Raw genomic sequence first — 18,185 nt, forward strand, 5'->3', positions numbered from 1 at the left:
AATTGATGATGTGATAGTTGACAATATCACTAACTTTATTGACGAATTATTGATGTGATAGGTGATAATATCGGTAACTTTATTGAGGAATTATTGAGACCTGAAATTATTGATGCGAGAGGTGATAATATCGGTAACTTTATTGAGGAATTATTGAGACCTGAAATTATTGATGCGAGAGGTGATAATATGGGTAACTTTATTGATGAATTATTGAAGCTTGTTGGACGGTGGATAGGAGGATGTCCAAACATACTCAGCTAGGCACTTTTACTATTGGACAATCTTCTTTTATTCATTTAGGTATAACAACTTCTCAAGTCACTCATGCACATGGTTTGGCCCTTGATTCTTGGGTTTTAGCATATATGATAGGTAATAAATTTTTATTTATTTTTGGCAATCACTTAGTTCATCTTCATGTGTTGCATATGTTATTCTTATGATGATTCATAGTCTCCGGTCAGTGGTGGAGGTGTTGTTCCCTTCTCTTATTTTATCTCCTTATCCTCTATATATTATGTTCATAAAATTTTGGTTAATCGGTTGTTATTAAAAATCACCTCTCAATTGAATTGCTAACATATAAAATATTTTTCCTTCTTATTGTATACTCTAGGATTTGCGGTTGAAAAAGACGATTGGTATGAGAGGAGTGACTTTTATTACCTTGACATGGTTTTTTTTCTTCTCTTGTTGCTTTACATTTACATATGTTGGCATATTCATTTGTGACATCTATCTATTGAGAAAAATAATTGTTTGTTTCCATTCTTTTCATCATTGTCAACTTTTTGAACCGAGTGATATTCTTCTTATTCTAGTAGGGTTAATAAACGAAGTTTACCTCTTTTTTATTTGGTGCATTCAGATGTATGAGGTTCATTTTAAGCTTTAAGTGTTTCTAGTTGTTCGTACTTTATTACACTTGTGGATGAATTTAAAAAAAGATGGTTTGGGTTTATTTGTTACAAAAGAAGACAATTTTTTTTATGTATTTGTTAAGATTCACAATGAAATAAAAAAATAATTTGGTGTTTCAGTTAAAATATTTCGTATAGATATTTGTTAGAAATTGTATGCATTCTCATTGTCGATTTGTTGTATGCATGGGATTATATATCAGACCTCGTGTATTTCTACTCAATAGAATAATGTGGTTGAGTGCAATAATAGATACTAGGATGTGATTCATACTCTTCTTTTTCATATATATGTTCCAAAATTATATTGATGTGAAACAATACTTACTATACGTTGTTTAATTAATCATGTACCATCGTTTATGTTCAACGGTGAAATTTCTTTTAAGGTTCTTAAACCTTGGTCTTGATTATTTGATCTCCAAGGTGACACATGGTAGTGAATGCTTACATGTTGTATTGGACTTTACATTTGGGTTGTTGTCTGTAAAAAATGGGTATTTTTAAAATTAAGTTTGTGAGTTGATTATTTTTATAAATATTTTGTTAAAAATGGTTAGTTTAATAAAATTTCATTTTTTTTTTTTGGCAATGTTATGTTCTTTAAGACTACATTTCTTGATCCTCTTTTGTGTGTGGTTTCTTTGGATGATGTCTTAGTTAGGGGGAGTATGATACTTTAGCAACACATTCGATGAATTCTGCACCTATCTTTAGTAATCTTGATCTTCGTGTAACCTTATGGAAACCTTTCGGGTTGTCCATGCCAAAGTACAAGGGTTCTTTTATTTGATTTTGTTTCTCTTCCTTTTTTGTCACCTTCCTTTCATGTGTATGCTTCTTCCTTGTGTTTTGTGTTTGTTCCCAAATTTGTATAGAATAGTTGGTTTCCGGTGAGTGAAAGTGTGTTATGGATGATAAAATGACTGCTTTAATTTCATATGGTAATTGGGAGTTATGTGATTTTTTTACTATGGGTTCTACGATTGGTTATCACTTACTGCAACGTATCTTCTAGATGGTTTTATTGATATTTACAAACTCTGATTAGTTTCCAAAGGTTACACCTAGAGATATGAGGTGAATTATACCTAGACTTTTTCTCCTGTGACTCATCTTAATTCTGTTCGTATTCTTACTTTAATTGTTGTTAATAGGAATTGACCTTTGTTTCGGTTTGAATGTTAAAAAACATTCTTATATGGTGATCTTTATGAGGAGGTGTCTATGGGGTAATTGTTTGGCTATGTTGCTCAGGGGGAGAGTGGTAAGGTTTATCGACTTCAAAAAATGATTCATAGTGTAAAATAGAATCAAAGGTCATGGTTTGAAAAACTTGACAAATTTGTCATGTTATTTGGTTTTCCAAGAGCCATGATGATCTTTTTTTTTTTTAAAGCTACATACGGGTAGTATTATTTCATTAGTCTGTGTATGACCATTATTTTATTAGGAAACGATTTACAAGGTATTAGTATGGTAAAACAACATTTGCAAGCACATTTTTAAACCAAGAGTTGAGGAGCATTGTGGTATTTTCCTTAGTATTGAGGTAGCTCATAATCGTTCTGTATTGTGATAATATTCCATTACTATAAAATAAAACTCATTATTGGATAGTGGTTGAAAAACTATTATATGTTACTATAACTCAAGTAAATTTTTTATTAGTATTGGGTGTAGTAAGTTAATTTGTGGAGTCACCTTGAATTATTCATTGTGGAGCAGTATATAAAGTATATAATTTTGCATCTTGGAATCAATGGATATCTAGATACTGAGTCTACTAGTAAACTGTAATAGTCATGTCAAGTGTAGAAGCAGAGTATAGATCTATGACTCGTACAACATGTGCGCATTTGTAAGTGAGATGTTCATTGGGAGAGTTTAGTATGCCAATTACCATTCCTATGGAGACGAGTTATCATAGTAAAATTGTTATTTTTTATTATTTTCATAGAAGAACAAAGTATACTGAAATGGATTACTATCGTGCATAATTTTTATAAAATTTAAATTATTTTTAAAAATAAATTTATTTTAATTTTTTTTATTTATAAAATTATTTATGAGATTTATATAATAAATCAATAAAATTTTGAGCTTATTAATTTTTTAAAAATTACGAATTTTCTCCTGGATAAATTACTCTTGAAATAATAACCTTCCCAACTTAGTAAAGAATATGAACCCTCCCAAGTAGTTGGATGCATTGAATAATCTATCGATGTGATTGTGATTGTTTGCACCGATGAAAGAATCATATATCTCACAAAGATCAAAGGAAGTGAAATCAAGAGGTGACCAAGTTAATAAGCTCAAAGCCCAATTACTTTGGGAGGTTAGTGCACGTTCAACTTTAAGTGAAAGTTGGGTATTAGTGTGGACAAGTTCAAGTGCACTTGAAACAGTTTTAAGTATGAGTACCCCAAAATGAAAAATATAACCAAAATAAGAGAACGAGTAACTTTTTATAATATATTTAAATAAAACATATATACCTAAATAAATAATTAACCAAAAAAATAATTATTACACTAATAAATAATTTAACGTAGAATTAAAATATATTAATATTCGAATTAATTAAATAATATATTATATTAATTAATGATTGTATATTGTACATTAGTGACAATTAACTATGCACTGATTAATAATAAAAATAAAAAATAAAAAATAAATTGGCCAAAAAAAAAAACTTTCCCATAACCAACCTAAATGACTACAACATATCATCGGATATGCAAGGAATAACAAAAAGTAGCAGAAACTAAATTATTGACGTACCTTCAAACCAAATGCCAAAATAGATCCAAAGTCCCTATCGTTGTTCAGCAGGTATACTAGTCCTTCCATATGGGTCCGTTTTAGGTTTCTCGCGCGGTGCGGCCAACCTAAATCGATCTTGGCCGGAAAATCTTACTAGATTATATGATTATTACTAAATTATATGATTTTTCTGATAAAAAATTTAATTAAAAAGTATTAATGATATCTGAAAACATATTTTTACTTAGAAATGACTTTCCAGTGTTTCATGTAAAAGTCACTAATAGGGCCTAAGAGTTAAGTCAGATTGTTAAACTGCATCAATAGGGCTTGTGCCGTGCCGTGCCGTGGAGAATCTAAACATCATCATAAGCCATTGGTTGGCCACTGGATTTGACACTGTGACCACTGGTTATGAAAATTGAATCGCTTTCTATTTTAATTGAAAAGAAAAAGGTTGAAGACTTTGAAATTGGATTTGTAACTTTCCGTATCAAGAAATAAAAGCGATCTTCGTGCGGGGGGTGCAGCAGCCTGGTACAGGTGATCCATCTTCTTGGGTGTTTTTTCTCATCGTCGGCGAGCACTTCGCAAAAGAATATTACCACATTCGATGAATACTTCGTTCTCGTCACCAAAGATATATACCGTCTTACAGTGGGTCGAATGGAGTATTCTGACTTCTGAGAGACGATGACTCAGTAGTCAGTAGCATCCTCAAAACAGCAAAATCGCGCCTTTCTGCCTTCAAATCTTTAATTTTTTTTTTTTTTTGGGTCCCTTTCAACTTCCCTTCCATTTTTATGCAGATTTGAGGGTTTTTCAGTTTTCTCATGTTGCAGTCCTTGAAGGGGTTTACCAGCTTTTCCATGTCAAAACCCTATGCCTGATCACAGATCTAGTATGGAATTTCGGTACCGAGCGGGCGACGAGAACCCTTATCCTTGTTACCTCTCAGGAGGAGACAGTTATTTTACTCCCCAGGCTTGGCGAGGTTTGTGTGAATCCACCCTGACTAGTCTACTCTGCTTTCGAATGTTTTCGTTTTGGAATTTGCTTTGCCACTGCGTTGTCCCTGTTTTCAGCGAGTTATGTTGCTGGTGGCGATTTTCGAAGGCCCGATTCTTTACTGAATAGTCACGTTCCTTGCCTCTCCTCAAGAGAAGCCATAAGGCGGGAGCTTGAAAAGGAGCGCATTCGGGAAGAGATCATCGCCAGGGAGATTCTGTTGAGGCGCGAGCTTGAAGAGGAAGTGAGACGGGAGTTAGCGTTAGAGCGAGAGTTTGCTCTCCGTAGGCAGGCCGATAGGTTTGCTTTTGCTTCTTCTTCGTCTCTGCTTTCGGAACGTGGGGCGACATTGCCTCCTCTTGTTGATACTCGGATTGGTGAGAGGTCCTTAATTGCGTCTCATCGCTCCCATGAAGTGGGTTCTTTTGGAAGGTTGTCTACCGAGCTTCAGCCAGAACCTACTGTTAGCGAGATTAAATCGATCAATGAATTTGACAGAGTGAGTATTTATTCTTTTCTACCTTTTTTTCTCTGTATTAATGTGCTGAACCACCACAATATCATTATTTGCCTTTGCATGTTTCTCTTCTTTTTCCTGAAATTTCTGTATTTTGAGCAAATATGTTTATTTGAGCAAGTTATTGATTAAGTTGTTTAGTGCTTAATATCCTTAATTAATAATAAACTGCATACCAATGGATTTATACTGCAGTTATGATGGGGTTGGGTTAGTGCACATAAAGTAGATCACCTGATGGGGGAGAGAAAGGACAGTGTTCATTTCAGACCGATATACCTTAGAGAAAATGTAAGTTAAGATTGACAATAAAATCACAGACACCTAACCTCACTTAAAAGATGGAAACTGGATCTCTGAGTAAATTAGATTTCCCAGCCACTTGATGCAACTTAACTTGAGTATAGGTAATCTTGTAAGGTAAATGCAAGGTTAAGATTGACCATGACATAACAGCACCTTACCTTACTTAGAAAGATGGAATTTTGGTAATCTTTTAAGTAAATTGGATTCACCTGCCTGTTCATGTTGATTAACTTAATTGTCTCCAATTCTCTGGAGAAAATGAATTCTCCTGCAGAATTCCTTTTGTGCTGATGAGCCGATATAATTGCTTTCATCTTTTTGTTTTTTTCTTTTCAATAAACCTTTAGCAATAAACGAATAATGAATGTTAGTCCAAAACCTTGAGATTCTTCTTATAATGCTGATATGATCTGATGCAATATGGGAGCAAAAAATAAGAAAGCCTTGAATGAATTTTTTTAAGTAAATTTGTTTAGCTTATAATTTCAAATCATCTTTCTTTGTGGGTTGTGCTGGAAGTTACCTAAGCTGACGATGAATTAACTTTTTCTTTTGTTGTTTTTATTGCTGTGTCATTAGTTTTATTAGACACACTCGTCCTTTTTACCTTTTACGCCCGAGTGACTGCATGCACAAAAACTCATATGGTTGATGTATGTGTGTTTGCCTTTGGGGTTCTGATTAGAATAGTTACGCGGCTTTGTTTTGAGGTCCTAGTCCCACTAAATAAACTTTAGTTCTCTCAAGTTTTTTTTTTTTTACATTTTACAAAACTACCACTTTTCATGTTGGCTGACACTTCTAATTCATGGGGGATGTCCTACTTGCACAACGAGACACATTTTTCTAATAAATCTTCTATTGAGATTAATGAGGAATGAGGCATTGGGTTCTGATGCATTGCACCCATCATTTTCTGTAGTCAAGTTGTCAGCAGCAATTCTAAGGGGATGATTGTGCACTTCTTCACTTGTATAATTGTAGATTTGTTTCCAATCTCCTGAGGCAGATTCTGATTCTGACAAATTCTTACTCATTGACTATACACTTGGAAATATTTTCCTGAAAGTATCCCAGCTGCATGACCTCAGGAAGGTCATTCTAGGTGCGACTTACTCGGAATGACTTTCCTAGGTTGCACCACCCACCCTCTTAAGCTACTTGTGTGACCTTTAAATATGAAGTGTGGCTGTCTATTTCAGTTCAATATGATGTCAGTCCTGAATGTTTTGTAATTGTGAACAGTTTCCAGCATCTAGTATTTCGAACCTCACTTAACACGGTGGTTCTTTCCTCCAGATGAAGTCTGTGACCAGTCTGGTTACTGGAACAAAGAGAGAACCAGCATCAGGAAATGAACTTGCATGGTTGTCTAATGTGAACAGTAAAATGCAGAAGGAATGGAGCTGTGCACTGTGTCAGGTCAGTGCAACCTGCAAAGAAGGATTGAATGAACATCTTCAAGGCAAGAAGCACCGAGCTAAGGAGGCTGAACTCAAAGGAAGTAAAAAGGGAGGAGAACCAACTACAGAGCTTACTGCTTTGACTGAAAAGAAGGCTCCTAGTCCAGCAGGAAAGGATGAAAACAAAGTCCTACCAAATCCTGAACCATCAGACGATCGGAAGCAGCAGAAGCAAAAAACTGTTAGATCCAGGGATGGGAAGCAACCTCTGAGGAAAAGACAGAAGACTGAAGGTGGGGGAAAGAGTAGACTTCCACTTGTATGTGAACTTTGTAATATAAAATGCTACAGTCAAACTGTGCTGCGAGGGCATTATGAGGGAAGGAAGCACAAAGCCCGGGTGATTGGTAATGGGAACAAGGTAGACACCATTGTGAGCCTTAATGGAAAAAAGGATGTTGAAGGTCAAATACTAAGTGTGAATGATGAAGTCCAGGAAGTGGAGGAGGGACACAACAAAGATGAAAAAGTGGAGGCCACTGATGACAGCAAGGGAAACCAAACGATGGAGTTGACAAATAATGAGGCAATGCCAGGCAAATCAACGTGGAAACTTATCTAAGAAAGAACTTGTGCATTTGGCTCAGTTGGTGTCAATTCTTGTTAATCTCCTAGTCATGGAGACTGAACCCCTGGACCTGTTTTTTAGGTTGATCATGATTTCTCCTCAAATCTGTTGCAACCTTTGCCAGAGTCTTAAGGACTTGGTATTTGTGTTTCTGGTGTTTCAGATAGTTCAGACTATTGCTGATTTTGAAGTTCCTTTAATGTGATAGCCTTTGGGGAGCTTGTTCTATTTGATAGTTCAGACTGTTGCAGCTGGTTATTTTCCATCAGATCTCATCATCATGAAACTCGAACCATATAGAATATATTTATAGACATCGATGTTTTATAATGATTATAATATAAGAATGTTAGTGTTTTAAAAGAAGTATAAAAATAAATTCTTTTATTTGTTCCCAAATCTAACTCGTTATCACACTGGCCGTAAAGAAAAGAAGAACTCTGCAAACCATACGAGACTTCCACGGAACCGATCAAACACCGCGGGCATGAATTGATCAAATCTACAGCTCACCGTCGCGGATGCTTCGTGGCACATTTGACATTCCCTCTCCGTCTTTTCTCCTCGTTCTTCTCTGTGACTACAAATCCATGGTTGCCCAGAGCTGGAATTCCATTCTATAAAAGTCAAAGAGTCGCAGAAATGGAACTTTCTTCGATCCTGCTAACACCTCGGAAATGTAATTAATCTTCAACCCAAAAGAGATTGGATTGTTTACTTCCAGATTTTGCCTTCCTTTCGTCCCTTCGAAAATATAAACAGCTCGAGGCAGATGAGTTTCAGAATAAAAAACTCAAGGGGGCGTATGTGGTACAAGAATAACCGTGAGAGCCAAAGTTTTTTGGTTCGTTCATTCATTAAAAATGGTTGGGGTTTGGGGTCAAGTTTGGTCCGAGTTAAGTTAAACCCTTTTTTGATGTGTTTTATTAAATGGGTTAAGTTAAATACTCCGACTTAAAATTTTCACAAAAAAGTCAGAATAATTGGGGTCATATCGATCAACAGTTGGGTCGGGTCAATCTCTGAGAACCGTCGTCTTCCTCGTAACACGGCTCTGAATGGAGACTTGACCCGAAAGACTGGGTGAAACATTATCTTTATCCCAACGCAGAGCAGAGAGCCACACATCGCGACGACGTGTTGAGCAACTGTGAATCACTCGATGACACGTTTGATAAAGGGAAAAAAGATTCCCTGGAGAATAGGGATAAAAAGGCCAGAGATGGATAAGAACGACCCTCCGTTTTCAGAAGCGCGCCACTGCCACGCCATTGATACTTTATTAGACCTTTAACGGATAAGCATCCCGACCCGGTCTCCCCTGTTCTCCCCCTTGTTCAAGTTTTTTATTGCCTTTGGAGCCACTCTTTTATTTTATGATGCAGCAAAAACAAATTACCAGTCTGGTAATAACAGTCTAGGAATCGCGAAAATGAAAGCCTTCCTTACCTGAGCCCTGTTTATTCTTATATATACCTTCTCTCGCTGAGCTTTTCTTGTGTCCTACTCCTTGAACGGTTTTGAGGAACTGAAAATCTTTGGGGCTTGAGTCATCGTGGTCCGATCGATTCGATTTGGGATTTATTGCGTCTCTGTGTTGTTTGTTTGTTTGATTGATTGATCGAGTGGTTGAAGATGGCAAACTGCATGAAGACTGTTTCTGGGTCTTGGATGAGGACTGGATTTGTTAGGAAAAATAAGACGGGGAGTCGATGCAGAAATGCTGGGGTTGTTTGTTCTTCTTCAAGCTTGATGGATCAATATAAGACTCTGAGGATCCAACCTGGTGCTTCCGAAAAGGAGGTCAAGCACGCCTTCAGGCAACTCGCCTTGCAGGTGAGGATCTTAAAAACTAAATCGAAAGAAAACGCAACAACTCTTTTGTCTTTATTTTCCCTAAAAGTTTTTGTGCGTGATTGATGGGTTTTCTGATCGGTCCGACTTGCCGCAATTTTTTCCAGTATCATCCAGATGTATGCAAGGGGAACAACTGCGGCGTTCAGTTTCATCGGATCAACGAAGCTTACGATGTAAGTGATTCGAAAATCCCCCTTTCTTTCCCTGTTTCAATCCATTCCCTACCTTCCACGGGAAAAAAAATAAAAAAAAATCGATTTACTGATTTCTGCGGGATTCTTTCCATTTTCAGATGGTGATGAGCAATTTGAGGGAATCCGATGAAGACGAATCGTATGCTTACAACCCGAACAGTTACGAATACGCGGACGGATGCGACGAACCCTTCAGGGGAATGTACGACTCGAGCTGGGATTTATGGGAGGAATGGATGGGTTGGGAAGGAGCCGGAATCCGAGATTTCTCATCTCACATCAACCCTTACATCTAACTCCACCCAAGATCATCTTCTTCTTCTTCTTTGATTTCCTTCTGTGAATTATTTTTTTCCTGAACTGCCCTCATTCCATGTAAATCGTTGTAATAATTATCCCCCCCTCTGTGAATGTTAATTGAGATCAAATGTACATAAAATAACTCCTTTTTAATCCAAAAACTTTATCTTAATGGTCCGCATCGGATGATCTTGGTGGTGTGGCTATAAAATTATAAAAATCATAAAATAACATTTTTAATACTAGAAAACTATATAAATACGCTAATCGAATATATTTAAATTAAATTATTCTTTATCTAAATAATTTTTTTCATTACATTTATATACGAAATATTGGAAGAGATAAAAGTTTTTTCATTTAATTCGGATAATCGGTTAGTCCGAAATTTTCATTCTAGAACGAATGATCGGTGAAATAAGCATTAGTATCAAATGGAATTCAAGTTGGATTCAAAGGAAAATTGTACAGAAAGCTCAATCACCCCTCAGATTACTAGAAATTATTTGTTGCCCTATTTGTCCTCTCCTAGGCCGGAAAGAAGATAGAAGAAAGAAAGTCCTTTCTGTTTCATTACCTGGGCAGATCGTCTCTTCTGCAAGAATCACAAAATCCAGACGATCTATCAAGTCAACGATTATGGCAACAATACCATTTGCGTAATAGTAAAGGTGGTTCTGATTGAAGAGAAAAACAAAGCTCAGTTTTCCGCAGCACCTACCTGCATCCTACTTGATTTCTCAAAAACCAAACCGAGGAAAGAAAGTAATTTTTTACTAATAGAAAAAGAATATATGTGACATTTAGCAACTGATATTGGCATTTCAAGTATGATATGAGCCTTTTTGAAGCATTCATTACACCCGCAAAGCTACCTGATCTTGCCATGTAATTTTCCTCTTCCCGTTTCTGCTAGACCCATTTCCCACATCCCTACAGATTGATAGATTCAAATCGTTTGCTATTGTCTCCCCCTCCACAGAACATCTCTTCAATTTCTTGTCCATTCTTAGTGGCTCCCAGACAACTTGAAATTCCTCATTTTCTTCTCTCTGGATTGATTCAAAACACTTTGTTACGACATTGGAAACATATGGAAAGATTCAGTTTAAGGGAACCTTAAGAACTTACTTACCGGATTAGAAACCTCATTCAAGTCTAACAGTGGGGGAGGGTTTCGCTTTGCAGATTCTTTCTCCTTGTGTTTTCTTTCTTTTACCAAGGTTGGTTCTCTTGGAATTTCCACTTTCGGTTGCTGAATGACATTTTCAGCTGGAGTTATCTGGGATGAGTTTCTCATCAGATGTTTGTATCTCCGACGCAGAAAACTGGAAAAGAGAAATAGCTATTCAGTTTATGTCTAGTATGCATCACCCAAATCAGTAAAAACTGACTTAGAGAAACAAATCGTACCGAACTTCAGCTAAGAGGGTCATCTTCTTCTGTTTTGCTTTCTGTAGTTTTTTCTTCGAATCATCTGTTTCCTGCCAAATATTTGCAAGTCCAGAATTTGTATCGGAATTGACAGAAGTAAATTTCAGAGAGGAAACGAGATTGAACCTTATGCAGAATCGATCTTTGGCTTTTGAAATAGTGGGCATTAAAAAACGAAGATACCGTTGATGCAAAAGATATGAGAGACCTTATTCCTCCTCAGACGAAGTTAAAACAAAAAATAATAATAATAATAACGAGAAATTGCGAACCCAACAAAAAAAGAAGAATCCTATGACAAAACCAGACTCTTAGCACCAACAGTTGAATTGATATATGAACAAAACCATGATAAGAAGCAAGAAATAAACTCTAAATTCCTTTTCAATAAAAAAATCTCGTTCTTCATGAGAGAAGAAAACAAACATAGATGAAACCCTTGATCTTAGAAACATAAAGAGAATACATCTTCCATAAATAAAAGAAATCACCAACAATCTTGGATCTATGAAAACACAGACAAGAGAAATAACAAAAAATAGAAAAATCTAATAAACTTGAGTAAATCGTCACTCGAAGATAAAACCCTAACAAAACAAACTCAGATCTTTTTCGAATCACACCGCTCTAAACAATCAAGGTACCAGAAAACCTAAAGAAATCATACCTTATATAACTCGCCAAAGTCCTGCATGAGGCTCTGAAGCTTGAATCGGTTCTTGGCCTCTTCGTCAACGGCGTAAGAAGGCGGAGATTCCATCGCGACCCTCTTCATCTTCTTCGTCATCTCATCTCCAAACTAAAAACCACCCACGGATTGACAAAATCGAGAGAAATAGAGATAAGACCAGATCCAGAAACTTTATAACTCACCCGAACCCAGAAGCCACCAGAAGAATATAGAAATATGCAGAGCCGCAGGTAAATATCAAGACGGAAGAAGAGTAAAAGGGAAAAGGAAGGAAGAAAAGAAAGAAGAGGAGTCTACCGCCTTCTGTTTTCCCTCTGAAACTCTGACCAAGACAACCAAAAAAAGCCCACTCAAATCGGAATAAAAACCAGTGCTCGTTTGATTGAGGGGAGAGATCTTTTGGGGGTTGCAGAGGGGCATTTCAGGGAAGTCTGTTTTGCCTGGGGACCTTTCGTTTTGGTTGGAAGACATTTGAAGACACATCTTTCTTTCCCTTCGTTTCATCCCTCTTTCCTTCTTTTTTGTTTTTCTTCCAACATAAATTTGGTCCAGCTGGGCCATCAGGAAGAGAGAGAGTTAAGGGAAGGCATATTTTGGTTGGGTTGGGATTCTTAAAGAGAGAGAAGATGGCTGGTCTCATGGCCTGTAGTCGCTTCTTGGTTTCTTCTCTCATCTTTCCCCTGATTGTGCTCGCATGGGTTTGGTTGACAGATGAGTGAGGTGCCGAAAAGCAGAGAGATAAATGGCCGCTATTTTCTGATGTCTCTGCAGTTGTTGATTTGTACCTTCTTCCACGCTCATCAGCGTGGTGATTTAGGATTCCCATCCACCCCATTAAAATATTCGTCTTACTAAAATACCCTTCCCTTTCCTTTTCTGATTGCTGTCACGGTTGTCCCAGCTCTTTCACCCAAGATTTATCTGTAACCAAGTCTAACATGGAAGCAATCAAGAAACAGCCTGTGAAACTGTTTCTCTGATCCAAGTTCAAGCTTCTCATATTTCCTTTCCCTTCTTCTTTTTAATCCAAGATTTATCTGTAACCAAGTCTAACATGGAAGCAATCAAGAAACAGCCTGTAAAACTGTTTCTCTGATCCAAGTTCAAGCTTCTCATATTTCCTTTCCCATCTTCTTTTTAAAGAAAATCCCACCATTCCAATTTCTCAGAAGTAAAATGAAAGTTGGCGAATTTTTTCCAGGAAGAGGGATGTCTTCTCCTTCTCAACGACCCATCTCCTCGATCCTTTTTCATGTCCATATCAGGTTCCGTCAAGAAGGGAATCTTATTCTAAACAGGAAACAGGAAACAGTCAACAGAGATCGTTAGTCTAAAAGTGCAAAAGAAGGAAACAGGTAGATGGAGAAGAGGAGGGATATTTTGGTAAAACAGCCTTTACTAGAGATACGTTACAGCAACAGCTACTGTAACGTGCGAGTGGGAAGAAAACAGAAACACCACAACCATCAAAGACGAAAAGTTAGAAAGTTTGAAAGCCAACACCTACGCCGCTGCAGGCCTGAGGAAGACTTCAGAGCCCAGACTCAGCCGCTTGTGAATTGAGACTGTTGGACGCTGCAAAATTGTGCGTAGGGAGGAGGAAAAGGGGTCGGAAAGCTGTTTTCGCTGGTTTTCTTTCTGAGAAATCTGTCGGTGAATGGTCCTTTTATTTAATTTACAGAGGGGTGGGGTTTGGCTCCTTCTTCAATGCCTTTTTATGGTTGTCTTCCCTTTTGTTTTATCTTTTTCTCAGCTTGAAGGAGACGTGAATGTCGACACCGGAGAGAACAGACGAGAAGATGAGCAAAGAAAACCCACCCGCCATTTCTCTCTCTTCTTTAATTCGGAGTCATCATCATCATTGAACGTGGGAGGAAGCAAGTGACGGGCGCAAGCCGGTCACATTCGCTCAATAGTGAATGGGTTTTTCGTCTGTCGTGAATTTCGTCTGCTTGATGGGTGTCACGAGCAAGAAGGGCAAAAAGAAAAAACCAATCACAATAATAATAAAAAAACTATTTTTTGAAAATCCAATAATTAAAAAATTACAATAACTTGATATTATAATATTAATATTATAAATCTACAATTTTTATAACAAAAAATTACGAAGAACAGAAAATAAGAAAGAAACTATAGTCATCAACATTTAAAACCCTTTGCAAATTGAAAAGCTAGATGATTCTGATCGATAAACCACTTGATATGGGCAAAGAAGATGCATCAGAGATCAAAACTACTGTACAATACAAAAATTGCGATTAAGTAAATACAAGTGTACAAGGTGTGTATGTATGTATCCACAAGCAACTTAAAGATCCGCTGATTGGTTAGGAAGCTGTGCAAAAGTTCCTGTGTTTGGGCTGTATCCCCCAACCACCATCTTCCTGTAGATTCCATAAGCCTGATCAGAATAACCAGACATACCATATGCTCGAATCAGAGCATTATATGTTAAAACGGAAGGTTTAAGGCCCCTAAGTTGCAGTTCATCATACAACTTCCCTGCTTCATCTGCCATCCCAATCTTCCCAAGATTGAGTATTAAGCAGTTATATGTATAAAGATCAGGAGAAATGCCTCTGCATTCCATTTCCTTGAGGAGTGACAGTGCTTCATCTATTCTTTTTGACTTTCCAAATCCATTAATCATAATGTTATAGGCAAATAAATCAGGCTCAAGGCCTTCTAGCTTCATTTCCTCAAAATAGTGGAGAGCGTCTGATATCCTGCCTGCTCTGCAAAGGCTGTGCATAAGAATAGTATAAGATTTGACATCAGGTTTAACTCCTTCTCTAACCATTCTCTGAAATAATTCAAATGATATTTCAATTTCACCAACCTTCCCAAACCCATTCATAAGAATATTATAGATAGCACAGTTAGGCCTGCATCCATAATCCATCATCTCTTCAAATAGCTGTTTTGCTTCATCCAATCTGCCCAATTTCAATTGTCCATCTATAAGAGGGCCATATGTGCCTGGTGAAGGTGAAAAATCCCCACTAATCAAATCGTAGTAGAACTCCAAAGCCTGCTCTAATCTGTCAGCTTTAACAAGGCCTGAAATGATTAAATTATATGTTATGTTGTTTCCCTCACACACCTTACGGTGCATCTCTTCATGAAGTGCTAGCATGTCTTCAATCCGGTTGGATTTGACTAAATCACCTAGTAATAAATTAAATGTCAAAACATCGGGAGCACAACTAGTCCTCTTCATCTCTTCATAAAGGCTCCATGCCAAACTAGAATGATTGGTTTCAAGGAGACCATCGATGAGGCAATTATATGCTTTGACGTTCGGGGAAATGCCATAGTTCTTGAATGTCTGACATAGTCTTTGGCCATCAATAGCCCTATCGTTCTTGCACAAAGATTTGATTAAAGGGAACAATATTGCGTTGTCATTACAAACACCACCAAATACCATCTCCTCGCTGAACGTTTTTGCTTGTTCTATCCCAGCTTCAACCAAGATTCCTTCCATGAGGACTCCCCATGAAGAACCATCAATTTGGAAACCATCTCTGTGAGTAAAGTTAGTGACAATTTTCAAGGCATCCTTGAATTTCCCATTCTTCACCAGTCCTGGAAGAAGGCTGCACAAAGTTACAAAATCACAACATACTATCTTTCTCATCTGATGGTAGAGCCAGAATGCCTTTTCAACTCTATGCTCTTTCACCAACCCATGAATCATCGTGTTGTAAGTGAAAACATCAGGTAGACATCCTTGTTCTGTCATTTCATAGAGCATTGTAAAAGCCGATTCAACCTTCCCATTCTTGCAGAGGCAATCAAGTAGTGTGTTAAACGTTATGGTGTCAGGGGGGCAGCCATTTCTTTTCATTCCTTGAAACAGTTTCATTGCTCTTTCAACTTCACATTCTTTGCATAGCCCAAACAACAATGTGTTATAGGTCACAATAGTGGGTGTCACATTCATCTCCTCCATCTGGTGGAACATGGCCCATGCGTCATTCTCTCTGTTAGCCTTATATAAGGTGTGGATCAGAGCATTAATTGTTTTGTCACCTGGATCACAACCTTTTGTCCTCATTTCATGCAATAGTTTTATAGCTTCATCTATTTTTCCAGCCTTGCTGTAGCATTTAATCATCATATTGTAAGTGATTGCATCTGGTGAAAGCCCATACACTTTCATTTCTTGGAAAACAGCTTTTGCCCGACTGAGCTGGCCTAGTTCTGCCAGACTGTACAATAAAACATTAAAAGCAACTACATTAGGTAAAATTCCCTTCTTCTTCATCTCTTCAAAAGTCTTAAGTGCTTTTACGGGCTGTCCTGACTTTCCATAGTAGTCCATGAACAGGTTATAAGTATAGGCCGTAGGATGAGAGCCACAGGCTTCCATTTGATTGACGAGATGTTGAGCTTCACCCAGTCTGTTTACTCTAAGAAGGCCAGTGATCAAGGTGTTATAAGTGTGCAGGGTAGGCAGAATCCCTTTCTTTTTCATGGTAGCAAATATACTAAATGCTTCATTAAATTGTCCTCCCTTGCAGAAGGCATCCAGAAGAACTGTAAAAGTAACAACATCGGTAACATAACCATCAGTTTCCATTTCCCTCCAAAATTCCCTCACAGTATCTAAGTCCCCTCTATCTCCAAACTTGTTTAATAATGTCAAATAAGTAACTCTATCTGGTTTCTGTTGACTGGACTTCATTTTCCAAAATAATTGCTTTGCATCATGCAGCTTCCCTGCATTACACAGGACATCAAGGAAAACTGTGTAGGTGACCACATCTGGACTACAGCCCTCTTGCTCCATCCTTTCAATAATTTTATAAGCACTCTCGATTCTACCACAAAGACCTAGGATCTTTATACATATTGTAAATGTGTAGACATTTGGTCTCAAACCCATTTCTTTCATCTCCTTCAAGAGACTCAGAACAGTATCAGCATGCCTCTTTTTCCCTAATGCAACCATAAGCGCAGAGAAGGTTTTTAGACTTGGTTTCAGCTCTTCAGACACCATTCGTCTATAAACATCCATTGCTTCTTTCCAACACCCAGCCTGAAGAAGTAAATATATCAAGCCATTGTAAGAATAAGCATTCAAGACAAAACCAGCCTTGTTCATTCTTTCAAGAGCAGATGGAGCTTCCTTTATGCCTCCATGCACGTTAATGACCTCGAAAATTATTAAGTAAGTATCCAAATTCCTCTTTATAATTTGTTTTTGCATCATATCAAACACATTAACCATCTCTTCCACTTTCTCCTGTCGCCTCAGAAGCTTAAGCATGTAATTGCAAGACTCGGTTGAGAGGACAACAGTATGCCTCTGGGCAGCAGATCTGAAGAACAGTAAAGCCTCCTTGGTGTCCGAGAAAGATTTCAGTACTTCAAACACGTCTTTTGAATTCAACCCTTTACAGGGGTTCTCCACCAAATCAGCCTCATAAAAATGTTCTCCCACAATTCCACATACTCGTTTTTTTCTGTGATTCATCCAAAATCCATGAAACACAGACGGCGAAATCTTCAAATTTCTAATTCGTTTTCGTTTTACTAACTCAGTATATCCAAAACATGCGGCCTTGCCATCACTTCTCGGACCCCTTAAGTCATTACAGCAGAATCTCGGGGAGCAGAGCTCCATTACACCCATAACGAATTCAAACAAACTCATAAAAAAACAAACAGTACAAGAAGAGGAAATGGAGGTTGCGAGGGTACAGCATTTTCCCTGCAGTAGCAGAATATAAGCAAAGGCGGTAACGGATCTTACCAGCTCTCCAACAAGGAAACGAGAAGAAAGCGATGAAGAACAACAATTTTATACGAGGCTGAGTTTATCGGACGTCAGGCGTGAGCTTGTTTTGAATTCTTGGTAAGCTATCCGTTCTGAAGCGCCACAGAAGTGCTAAATATCTTTCAGAGAGAACCATTTCTTGCCTTCATTTGTGTCGAATGGTCCACTGTGTGGAGTATGGACATGTGGGCTACGGCCTATTTCTATGGTCCGCCAGGACAGCGAATTGGAAGCCATGTAAACCTTTATATGACACGCGAGCCATCATACCTCCCGCGTCTTCTTTGTGACAAGAGGCGATAGTTTAAGTATTGAAAAACAAATTTAAGTGTTAGCGTTCAAAATACAAAATATTATGTAAGAA

The 18,185-nt window shown here is 37.6% G+C and overlaps 4 protein-coding genes across 7 annotated transcripts; 2 read left to right on the forward strand and 2 right to left on the reverse strand.

Annotated features, from left to right (window-relative positions):
* Window positions 1-4,180: 4,180 nt before the first annotated feature.
* LOC137949973 (uncharacterized) lies at window positions 4,181-7,785 on the forward strand. Of its 2 annotated transcripts, none has more exons than XM_068796270.1 (4): window positions 4,181-4,238; window positions 4,505-4,689; window positions 4,781-5,202; window positions 6,826-7,785. In XM_068796270.1, exons 2-4 carry the CDS (start codon window positions 4,578-4,580, stop codon window positions 7,549-7,551), a joined length of 1,260 nt encoding a protein of 419 aa, XP_068652371.1. In that variant the 5' UTR covers window positions 4,181-4,238; window positions 4,505-4,577; the 3' UTR covers window positions 7,552-7,785. The 2 variants fall into 2 exon arrangements, with proteins under 2 accessions (XP_068652371.1, XP_068652370.1); XM_068796269.1 differs by lacking the exon at window positions 4,181-4,238 and adding an exon at window positions 4,245-4,399.
* Window positions 7,786-8,830: 1,045 nt separating this feature from the next.
* On the forward strand, window positions 8,831-10,069 carry LOC137950652 (chaperone protein dnaJ 8, chloroplastic-like). The gene is made up of 3 exons (XM_068797232.1): window positions 8,831-9,393; window positions 9,519-9,587; window positions 9,707-10,069. Exons 1-3 carry the CDS (start codon window positions 9,193-9,195, stop codon window positions 9,902-9,904), a joined length of 468 nt encoding a protein of 155 aa, XP_068653333.1. The 5' UTR covers window positions 8,831-9,192; the 3' UTR covers window positions 9,905-10,069.
* Window positions 10,070-10,382: 313 nt separating this feature from the next.
* On the reverse strand, window positions 10,383-13,314 carry LOC137949999 (uncharacterized). 3 transcript variants are annotated; one of them, XM_068796320.1, is made up of 5 exons: window positions 12,331-13,314; window positions 12,010-12,141; window positions 11,322-11,392; window positions 11,044-11,236; window positions 10,383-10,960 (listed from the first exon to the last, which is right to left on the reverse strand). In XM_068796320.1, exons 1-5 carry the CDS (start codon window positions 12,592-12,594, stop codon window positions 10,766-10,768), a joined length of 855 nt encoding a protein of 284 aa, XP_068652421.1. In that variant the 5' UTR covers window positions 12,595-13,314; the 3' UTR covers window positions 10,383-10,765. The 3 variants fall into 3 exon arrangements, with proteins under 3 accessions (XP_068652421.1, XP_068652424.1, XP_068652423.1); XM_068796323.1 differs by having other exon boundaries at window positions 12,216-13,300; XM_068796322.1 differs by having other exon boundaries at window positions 12,010-13,299.
* Window positions 13,315-14,247: 933 nt separating this feature from the next.
* On the reverse strand, window positions 14,248-17,677 carry LOC137950200 (pentatricopeptide repeat-containing protein At4g31850, chloroplastic). The gene has a single exon (XM_068796585.1). It carries the CDS (start codon window positions 17,675-17,677, stop codon window positions 14,345-14,347), a length of 3,333 nt encoding a protein of 1,110 aa, XP_068652686.1. The 3' UTR covers window positions 14,248-14,344.
* Between the last annotated feature and the right edge of the window lie 508 nt (window positions 17,678-18,185).

This window comes from Aristolochia californica, unplaced genomic scaffold (genome assembly GCF_029961685.1).
Source record: "Aristolochia californica isolate CCGP_79_NKW_82.1479 unplaced genomic scaffold, dmAriCali1.0.hap1 SCAF_14, whole genome shotgun sequence".
Classification (NCBI taxonomy): Eukaryota; Viridiplantae; Streptophyta; class Magnoliopsida; order Piperales; family Aristolochiaceae; genus Aristolochia; species Aristolochia californica.